Source organism: Rutidosis leptorrhynchoides, chromosome 5 (assembly GCF_046630445.1).
Source record: "Rutidosis leptorrhynchoides isolate AG116_Rl617_1_P2 chromosome 5, CSIRO_AGI_Rlap_v1, whole genome shotgun sequence".
NCBI classification, from domain to species: domain Eukaryota; kingdom Viridiplantae; phylum Streptophyta; class Magnoliopsida; order Asterales; family Asteraceae; genus Rutidosis; species Rutidosis leptorrhynchoides.
The window spans coordinates 359,856,068-359,867,022 of NC_092337.1; the positions used below are offsets into that span (position 1 = coordinate 359,856,068).

Below are 10,955 nucleotides of genomic sequence, written 5' to 3' on the forward strand. Positions count from 1 at the left end.
ATACCAATTGTTGGAAGCTTCGACGAGCCCAACACACCCACTATAGAGGACCTAGGTTATACTCACTCACTAGACCAACACTTTGACGTTGATTAGCCTTTAATTTTATGAATTCTTAGTGCACAATGTACTTAGGCGACAGTGTCAACCATATATCTTTAGGCGGAATAACCGACCATGTATTACTTAGGCGGCAGAGCCGACCATATAATAAATACAACACAAGTGCACTAAGAACTTAAACACAAACCGAGGCTTAACCTGGAAACTTAACAAAGAACACTTTTATTAATACAAAGAAACAATTACAATATTATGGACTCAACTCACACTCTTACTTATTCACAACTTCTACTTCCAACTCTTCTTCACTTCTTACTTCTTCTCTACTTCACACTTCACTTACTCACACCTTACACAAATGAACTACTCATCACCCATATTTATACTACTTCATGGAACATTCTAGAAACTATATATTTTCATGGATAAATATCTAGATATTTTCTACACATACAAATATCTAGATTTTTCCTATCAAATATTTCTAGATTTTTCCTACCATATTCTAAATTCTAGATATTTTCTTATACATATTAATATCTAGATATTTTACATATATACATCTACTAATACCAAATTTGCATTGTATTTTAACAGTCTCACATGGAGGAACATAACCGGATTTCATCATGCTAACGTTAACTATTTTGTCCTGTAGTGATTTTTTTCTTTTTAGAAAATCGTTTTTCCGGCCCAACGGAGTGGGCTCTGGGCCTTCTACTAGTTCAAAATATAAACATAACAAAAGCTCATGATCACTTTGGACCACTCAAAAAACATGTTTCATTATCATATGAATGCTTCATCTTGTTGTCAGTGACTTCTAGATCAAATAAGAAAAACTGGTACTCATCAGTAACCTCAGTGGTGGATTAATCGTCGAGAGTTTCAACGATTATGTTGGTAGAAGAATGTGGAAAGAGATAATGAAAAGATGAGAGTGAGATGAGTTGTGATTGATTTTGAGTATGTATAATTTCAGATTGTTGACAGTAGATAAATTAATATAGAGGCGTCCGCGTGCATCAGTTAAAAAAGGTAATGTTAATTGGAGGCGGCAAGCAGTGCTAAGTTGTGGATACTATATTTAAATTGATTATGTTATATATTACGAAATAAATTTTAAATGACAGCAATTTAATAATTAACTTTATTTTTAATTTATTACATCATTTGAAGCGTCATATAATGACATATGTGTATATGTGTATATGTGTATGTGTATCATATAAGATTATGTTAGTATAGCGAGATTGAGCTCGCCAATGGCTTGTGATGAGTTCGCCAAACCATCACATCACACTGACGGCACGATCATCACCAATCACGTACCCTTGTGTCGCTACCTCTCCAACCGGATGCTACTTCCTTTCCGGTGATCGACTTGTGATTTTCAAATTTTTTCAGTTGGCGGTGATTTGAGGTTTTTAATGATTTTTGGCATCCGTTTGGTTTGTGTTACTTTTATGGCGGCTACATATTTACTGCGGTCGGGTTCCCTCTTAGTTGTGTGCAACTGATTTTATTTGGATTGCGATGGTGCTCTGGTTATTTTAGGTGTAGTGTGGGTGACACCTTATCCATTCTTTTGGATGGGGTTTGCGGTGGTTTTGTCGTTATGCTTAAGTCATCTTTGTTGATGGATATCAGGTTTGGTGAAGATAGGAGTGGGGGCCTTGTCAGGAGGGTTTCACGATACGGTGTAATCAAAATCGTTGTATCGTTTGTATGATGTTGTATTAGCTCGTTTTGATTTGTACAATGTTGTATTTGTGTACGGAGTATTTGGTAATTGTAATAGGACAAGGAATGTCAGAAAGATAGTTGGATCTTTTCAATTTAGATGCAGTAGGCTCTCACACAATTGTAACACTTCTAGATCTTCCCAATCTATTTTAGTTTATATTAATGTTTTTCACCGAAAAAATTCAGTGCTCGCCAATTACTTCGTGAATAAATAGTATTTTTTATGGTGAGTTCTAGCGAATAAAATGTTTGTACATTTAGCTCCATGGTTAGTACATTGGAATGTTTAATTAATAGAATGGGTTTATATGATGTGAAGTGTTACATATAGCGGTGAATATGTGATGAGAAAGTAAATATTAACATATCGTTGATGTGGTAGTCTATTAATTTGAAAAATGTGTTATAGATACCAGTAGTCTAAGAGTCCTTCCATCGGTACCGCCCTGGGGGCCACCCAGCCAACCGCCCTCCTAGGCGCCGATGGCAGCGAGTCGCCCAGAGGTCCACCCAGCAACCCGCCCAGGTAATCGTGCTCCGTTTCGTGTTTTTTGGTCAGAATTCAGGACGCAAAAAATGGGATTTTCACCCGTTAGAAGAAAAAAAATTCCAACAGCTATTTTTGATTTTTTTTTCCTTTTTTTTTTTCACTCTATATATACACATTCATTTTTCACTTTTGATTCATACATTCATCAATATTTTTCATATTCAATATCAAACTATCATCTCAAATTATCAATCTTTTTCCAAAATAAAATGAATTCAAATAACCAAAATTTCGATCCCGATCTAAATGTGGTATTAACGATCATGAATACCACTAATAATCGATCACTCGAAGCACTTGATCAATTGGATGAGTTAAGTGATAATGAAGAAGTTGAACCCGTACCAAAAGCACCTAGAAGATATTTATATAGAGATCGTGAAGCCGCGCAAAAGCATTATGGAATGATTATTTTTTCACACTTGTACGTTTCCAAAAGGATTATTTTCGTAGACGTTATCGAATATGCAGACCTTTGTTTCTTCGTATATGTCAAGGTATATTGAATTTTTCTCAAACTCCGATTTCCGAGTATTTTACTTATTTTCGTCAAAGACGTGATGCTACCGGATTACTTGGTTTTAATATTGTTCAAAAAGTAACATCTGCCATACGTCAACTAGCTTATGATGCGTCGGCCGATCTTTTTGATGAGTATTTGCATATGGCTGAACAAACCTCATACGATTGTTTAAACAAATTTTGCAAATGTGTTTTTCACTTGTACGCAACCGAATATTCGAGAAAATCAACTACACAAGATGTGCAACGTTTGACCGCTAAGAAATGGTTGAAGCGCATATGCGGGTGGACGTGGTAATAAGAGATGTGAGCATTCATCGACTACTACGAGATATGTTTGTCGAACATGTATTCAGTCTTCCACCTAATTATCGTATTCGACATGATCCGACAATAAATTCAAACAATCAAGACGAGACAGGACCTTCACACGTTCACGAAGACGTAGACGAAGACGAAGACGAATAATTTTTAAATTTTTATGTAATTTTATTTTTAACTCTATGTTTTAATTTTAATTATTGTAATGTTTTTAATGTTTAATAAAAGTTTAGTTTTATTTAAATAAGTATTTAATTTTCAGAAATAATTAAAAAAAATGGAAGGAAGGAGTGTCACTATTCGGAGTGTTTAGTCATGGAAAGGAAGTGCTGATGTGGTTCTGATGTGGCACCCACGACTAAGAAGAGATGAACTACTCCATTTGGAGCACTCTAACATGTAGATAGATTTAAGAAAAACACATAATGCAACCCATAATTCTTAGTACACTATGAATTGAATGTCCACGCATTTTTTGTGTGGAAACAACTAGAACTCCGTACAATCTAAAGGTATTTCATCAAAAAATAAGACCTAAACAAATACAAAGAACTGCACAGCAAACGGATGGTCGTGGTTGCTTGTGAAGAAACTGGCTGTCTAGTGAAGACAGGTTGTGGAACACAACATTAGGGGTAATTTAGGAAATTTTGGTATATCGAATACAAGGTGGAAATGTCAATTCTTAAAAATAAAATAGTATAGTAGGAGGTTGGTGGCTGGGGGTTGGTAAGGAAGAACTCGATTTTAAATACGCTCAAATCAAATTGAAGCAAACAAATGTATGTTTAATTATTAGTGTGTTAGGTTTATAATTCGGTCTCTTTAACATTCAATTCAACTTCGCTTTCATCCAAATCTTCGATACCAGCTCCAATTAGGTATTCATTCATTATTCCACAATTATTCTTTATACATTAGCTAATATTTATGATTTATAATTTATATCTGTACGTAATTCGTTGTTTGTATCATCTCAAAACCCCCAATCCATTACAATTCAGCTGCTTTATATATATTTATAGTTCTGTAAGACTTAGGACTATGGATTATGTATATCACTGTATATATTTTTAAAAATAGTTCTTTTGTTTTTTGCGGTTTCTGTTTTTAGGGAATATTCGTTGTGAGATTATGTGTATTTTATATTGAAATGAATTATTGATCTGTATTCGATAGAAATGTGTTTTTAAATCTGCATAACCTTGCCTTCCATATATACCTTTCATTCGCTTTCAAGACTGATTTTTGTGACATGTTCTTGAAATAGGATGATGATGGTATTTGATGATTCACAACATTATTGATTCCTAAGTTATGTTTGAAGGGTACCGGCTGATATCGAAAACTTAAAAAAGTAGACTTTTTCTAAGAGACACGACTAAATTATACAGTATGTAATTGTGTACGATATTGTTTTAATTAAACAAATGGGGCCTTACTGTTGTTAAACGTGCATGTCGTAGGGATAACAGAATTATAACTTATGACCAAATTGGAATAATCCAGATATTAAGTTTGAATTCTCAATCCTTATTGGTTATGTATGAATGCTTGACAATATTTAGATGTCTTACTTGTTTTTGGTGGTTCAGTGTCTCGAATATTACATGATATGAAGTAATGCCATTGTCATTCAGTTCTCAATCTTTGTTACTAGTTGGTTATGATAGATGATGGGTCTTATAATTGATCATTTGGGAAAAAAATTAGGCTTTGGCATGACAATCATGTTAATGGTTTGGTAAAATTGCTACTCGATATTTGTCTTAACGTTTAAAGTAGTTATAATAATTTTATAGATGTTTTGACACAACTGTGATTAATTGGTACTCTGGAGACTTTCATACCACTGATTCAGAGTTTAAATGATTTAGTGGTTTCTTTCTATTTGTACTTATCTTGATTACATGAATGTTTTTCAGTAAAAAAAATAAAAAAAAAATAATCTTTTTCTAAGTATAGATGAATGATATATCTAATTCTTTAGTTTGGTTTCCCATAATAATAATAATATTATTTTTTCTTTTTTGTATGAAGTCTTGATGTTGTCTTCACTTAATTTTTTGAGGCTATTCGTTTAGCTAATCGAACTTGTTCTATAGTTTGTTTCTTTTTTTTTTTTTTTTTTTTTTTTTTTTATTGTTAAGTTTCTGGTCTTGATTGTTTTATCATATACAGACCCATATCTATAGAGATCTTTCAAAAGTTATTTTGAAGAAAATGAAAATCCAACCTGTAAAATGGTCCATATTTTACCATGTAAATCAACTGAATCTGAAATCTGAATTGCTTTATTTTTTGTTATCATCTCACAAAGTTCCTTTGTTGTGCACACACTTGATCCTTGTACCAATGGAATAGTTGTATGCATAGACCATCTAGATTTATATATAGTTTGAATAAATTAAAAAAATTTGTTTGGTAAATGTCAGTGAGTTGTATATACACCTAGTAATGCAACATATTCTTTGTTGATACTCCCCAAATAAAAAGATATAGGTTGGTTTTGTATCAAATCTATTGGCAGTTATGTGTTATAAAACTATTTAGTTTGTCTTTTCGTGTGGGGAAGAGGGGGATCAATTGTAGTTATCTTTGATACGTTTGATGAACCAAGCCTGGTGAAAGTTTTTAGTCAATGTTTGTTTAAAAAGATATGTTATGGTTGTCAAAATGACACATAATATGTGTCTTATTGTTATAAAGTGGAACACGGGTCTATATGGTTCATGTCTTCCGTGTGGTATGTATCTGGAGAGCAATATGTTTCTTGCGTCTTTTATTGAATCATACGGTTCATGTATTAATCAGACTATGTTTCTGTTGTTTCTTCTTATTCTTGTTCAGACTATGTTGTCTATATATGTCTCTTATCTGTCTTTAATATCATATGTTTGTTTTTGTTAGAATATGTTTTCTGATTTTCTTCTATTCAATTTGAGTGTAAATCTAAAATTTACAATTCATTTAGAAAATCGAGTTTTCTGTAAAAATGTTACAGAGTTGGTTTTCATATCTGTTGTGAATGTTCGTAGGATTCTTATGTCTTATTAAACTGTGAGATTCGATTTCTTAGCCAGTATTTCTCAAGTCTATTCAAATGTTTTTTTCTATCTCTTATTTCTTATTCCTTCTAGATTGATTGTTGATTGTTGATGCTTTTATAAGTAATCAAATGTCTTATCTTGTTCTGTTTTTTTCTTTTTTTTTTTTGTAGTAGATTTAATGTCTATTGCTTAAAATAGTAGTTGTGTCTTTGTTTGGGATAAGTGTATAGAATGATGATTTGTTGTTAGGTTGTATCTGTGATTTAAAAGACTGTTGATTGGTGTTTTATCATCCTCCCTAACTTGGTTGAGTTTTTGTCGAATACAACAACAATAATTTAGTTTTAAAATCTCGAAAATAGTATTAAATGGATGTATGGTGCATGATATGCTTATGTTTTGTTTCTCATATTGGTTGTTAATGTTTAATAAGTTGCCTAACAATCTAACATCGTGTCTTACAGTTTTTTGGTAATGGATTCAAACTTCATTCTTTGGCATAGCCCAACGGTTCACTCCATGTACTTCGTGTCATGGGATAGGGAGAGGTCATGGGTTCGATCCTTAGGGATGGCATGATTTTCTTTAAAACAATTGAACACCAATGATGGTGGTATAATATTGACCCTATAGGGAGGTTTTACCGGATTCGTTCACGGACCTCTACCCAGGAACACTACCCGCATGGATGTGTTCCCGGGTACCGTCGATCGGGTTTGGGTTTCCGCCCGAACGTGTGTAATACGTGCAAATGATGAGGGTCGTTGAAATAAATGATCTACTGATGCCAAAAAATCGCCGTTCAAAAAATAAAATAAAAAATAAAGCTTTAAAGTTGAGTTTGATTGCTAAAATGGTATCTTGTTTATAAATTGTTAATAGTTGATTTCAGTGTTGTGTTACAATAGTAACACTACATTAATGTATCATTTGTTCTGCATATTGCTCATGATGTGAAATTCGATAAAAAAAAGATTCTTAATACTCTATGCTCTCTGCTTATCTGATTATTAAATGTCTAGTTGAATTTGATATATCTTGAAGGACATGAATTGTTTTGAAAATCTGACATGTACCAAGTCAAGATTGAGTGGGAGTGTTGAAATATAACTTGAAATTATTGTTAATCTTGATTTGTTACGTGTATGCTTATGTGTGTGTTAATTGTGAAACTTGGCTGTTACTGTATTAAGTTAGATCATTTATGTTTTTGATCAAGTTTAATGTTGTGAGAAAGTTAATGATGATGGAATATGTGATAATTTGCTTTTTTAGGCAACTTTAAGGACCGATTCGTTTTGGTTACAAGACTTCAAAACTCATCACAAATAAAAGAAATCTTGACTTGTCGATTAGCAAGGTGCATAAATAATGGAGGCCAAAGTAGCCCAGAGTTTAAACTTGACACCATGGTTGAATTCTGATTATACGGTTCCAACAATGAAAAACTCCATGAGGTTAAACTCAAGGTTCGAGAAAAACAAATGGGTTCATGTGCCGATTAAATGCAATTATTCTTTAACTATAAAACCAGCGATGGGGCGTAGATCAGTGGGTTTAAAGCTTTCATGTACTTCTCAGAATTCAAAAGGTATTTCTTCTTAGCCCAAAACATAAGTCAATATTTGAAAGTATATAAAAAATAAAAATTCCATGGTCTAAGAATCATTCTGTAACTTATATACTCTATGCTTGTGGGCCCGTTGAAATTTATTCGGGGTGATAAACATTAAGCAGTGAAAACAAAGCTGAAGTGGTAACATTTCATATCTGACCTGGTTTCCACCACGTGACTTAATACATGGTTATTTTACATAATAAACAACAACAACAATACCCAATCCCGCACATGCGAGGTATGTGGGAGGTGAGATGTAATAAAGTGAGTAATTTTTTGGTGCTAATTTTTTTTTTCGTTTTTGTAGCTTCAGTACTCGAATCTGGAACTGTTACTTCCGAGGAAGATTTGATACTAAAGGTATTTGATTTCTTATATTGGATGCACATAACAAAACTTAATAACTAAAAGTTCTTTTTGTCTGAACTATATGCGGTTTAATATTTATAGTCATAGAAATAATTGATAGGCCGAGCCGTAAGTCTATGATAATTAAGCTGTGAATCACATAACACGGAATGCACAAGATGTTATCTTCTATACATTCATGAAATAATTGTGTGCTTGCCAGATTTTCGAGTTTAATTTCCAAATCGAAAAATGTCATGTTACAAACTTCATTAAGCTTTCTTATTTATTTTTTATTTGCAGAAAAAGTCTGAGGAGATCGAGCCGTGTTTGAGTGGAAGATGTATTTATCTTGTCGGTCAGTTCTAACCGCATTTCACGTCTTTGACGTTTTTCAAATATTTAATATCTTTTATTATTTAATTTTTTTGTCGCCTTTAAAAACAGTTATGTTATATTTTTATATTACATAAATGCAGGAATGATGGGATCCGGGAAAACAACAATTGGCCAGATCTTGTCTCAAGTTCTTAATTATTCTTTTTTCGACAGGTTTGTGGCCCGGTTGCTTGATTATATCTTATTTTAAACTCCATATCAAGTTCAAGAATATAAATTAGAGGTGGTAATTTTGACCCATTTATGTGCCTATGAATCCGTACTTTAATAACTCTGATGACCATGCATTATGTTACCAATGAATCAGATAATATTCATGTGTTAGATACGTGCAGTGACAAATTAATAGAGAAAGCTACTAGAGGAACTGCAGTTGCCGACATCTTTAAATTACACGGCGAGAAGATTTTCAGAGATAACGAGGTAGGTCCCATCTATGGTCACGTTTTTTTTTATATAGCTATATATATATATATATATATATATATATATATATATATATGTCTATTTCGTGTTTCGTTTGTACATGTAATTTTAAATTTTATTTGTTCTATTATGTTTTCAGACTGAGGTCTTGCATAAGTTATCATCGATGCGTCGACTTGTTATTTCTACAGGTGGGGGTGCTGTTATTCGACCTGTCAATTGGTATGGCATCGGGCTTATTATTTTATTTTTCTTTTGTTTGCTTAATAATTTCAACAAAATAGCATGAAAATATGACTGTTGACAGGAAATACATGCACAAGGGTATAAGCGTCTTTATAGATGTACCTTTGGATGCATTAGCACAAAGAATAACTGCAATTGGTACTGCTTCTCGCCCGCTTTTACATCATGGATCTTGTGATGACGCCTACACACAAGTATGTATCTTTTGTTTGGTACTATATATAAAGTTTGGAAAGAAAAAAAAGTAAAACAATATTTTGAGCTTGTGTATGATATTGTTCACATTTTGTATTTGTAGACTATTAACAAACTATCTAAGCTTTGGGAAGAAAGAAGTGAAGCTTACACCAACGCCCATGTGAAGGTCTCGTTGGAAGGTACGTATATATACTTTAATACGTTTCTTTTTTTATTTTAAAGAAATCTTTGTTTATATTTTTTCGCGCTGTAAAATTGTATAATTTTCAATGATTAGAATATTGGACATATTGCCATGTAGGTATTGCGTCCAAGTTGGGACACGAAGATGTATGCTGCGTTAATCCAACACAAATTGCAATTGAGGTTCGATCTCTCACGCACACTTACACACACATACACACACACAAACAATTTAGTACTAGTAGTATACATGCACATCATTCACATGCCAAGTTCGTTATGCATTTTTGTAGACACTCATACAAATCGAGGACTACCTGAAGAAATAAAGTGATAATTGTGGGTTAAACTTGAGGTAGAAAATATACCAGAAGATGAAGAGGGTTAACTGCAAACACGGGTCCCTGTTGTTGTTGAATGGTTCCTTGCGTTTGGAGTACTCGGGATCTTCTTAGTTTAAACTTGAGCTAGAAAATTATACGATGTCTGTTTTACCATTTGTGGAAAAAAATTATTTTCATTGTACTATTTGTTTTTGTTATTTGTATAACAATAAAAGAACAATTCACATTTTTTTTTTTTTTCCCAGTTTGTTCAGTACTACCATAGGACATTTCTGTAAGCCTAATTGTGCATTAAACTACTTTTTTTGTTCAAACTTATAGTTACCAACTAATTTTTTAATGTTTGTTCTACAAAAGACTGTCTTAAAGAAGCAAAATTATAGGTCCACGTCTCAATATTTGGGATTTGAGAATTGTTTTTCGGAGTCTTTTGGCACTTAATCGGGATTTCATCTTAACCTGATCGGGACCTCTACCACTCGTCTTGCTTGTGTGCACCTATATCATTATTCATTATGAATATATGTAATATCAATTTAAAACAATAGTTTATTTCACAATAGTACAAAGAGACTATTTTAAACATTGCTTTTGTGCTGCATTTCTCAATAACCTTGTTGAATTATAGAGTAGGGAGAGAAGTTGGTAAAAGATGGCAAAAATTACAAATAATGAAAATCACATTCGCTACAATCTGTTTAGTGTGTAAAGACGAAGTCGTGAGTTATGAAAGAACATAGTGATACGACTTAAAAAGGTTGCGGGCGACTTTCTTTAGGGGTGGAAGTGAAGACTCTAAATCGATGAACCGGGTTAAATGGCAGTGCATATTGGCTTCTTTTGATAAAGGTGGACCGGGTGTTGGTAGATTGTTTGTATGTAACTTGGCGTTAATATTCAAATGGGTGTGGTGTTTGGTCTCTAATTCGGATGCTTTGTGG

At 33.0% G+C, this 10,955-nt stretch overlaps 1 protein-coding gene across 1 annotated transcript; it reads left to right on the top strand.

The window, feature by feature from the left end:
- Positions 1–3,913: 3,913 nt before the first annotated feature.
- On the top strand, positions 3,914–10,316 carry LOC139847603 (shikimate kinase, chloroplastic-like). Its single transcript, XM_071837308.1, has 11 exons — positions 3,914–4,083; positions 7,528–7,843; positions 8,178–8,230; positions 8,522–8,576; positions 8,698–8,770; positions 8,953–9,040; positions 9,183–9,265; positions 9,351–9,483; positions 9,588–9,666; positions 9,789–9,853; positions 9,964–10,316. The coding sequence occupies exons 2-11, from the start codon at positions 7,624–7,626 to the stop codon at positions 9,997–9,999; spliced, it is 885 nt and encodes a 294-aa protein (XP_071693409.1). The 5' UTR covers positions 3,914–4,083; positions 7,528–7,623; the 3' UTR covers positions 10,000–10,316.
- Positions 10,317–10,955: the final 639 nt, after the last annotated feature.

Excerpts from the sequence above, each read along its gene's own strand:
- LOC139847603 (XM_071837308.1), top strand. The coding sequence starts at position 7,624 with ATGGAGGCCAAAGTAGCCCAGAGTTTAAACTTGACACCATGGTTGAAT. Across the intron at positions 9,266-9,350 it reads GTTATTCGACCTGTCAATTG|GAAATACATGCACAAGGGTA; the intron begins GTATGGCATCGG and ends GACTGTTGACAG. Across the intron at positions 9,854-9,963 it reads CAACACAAATTGCAATTGAG|ACACTCATACAAATCGAGGA; the intron begins GTTCGATCTCTC and ends GCATTTTTGTAG.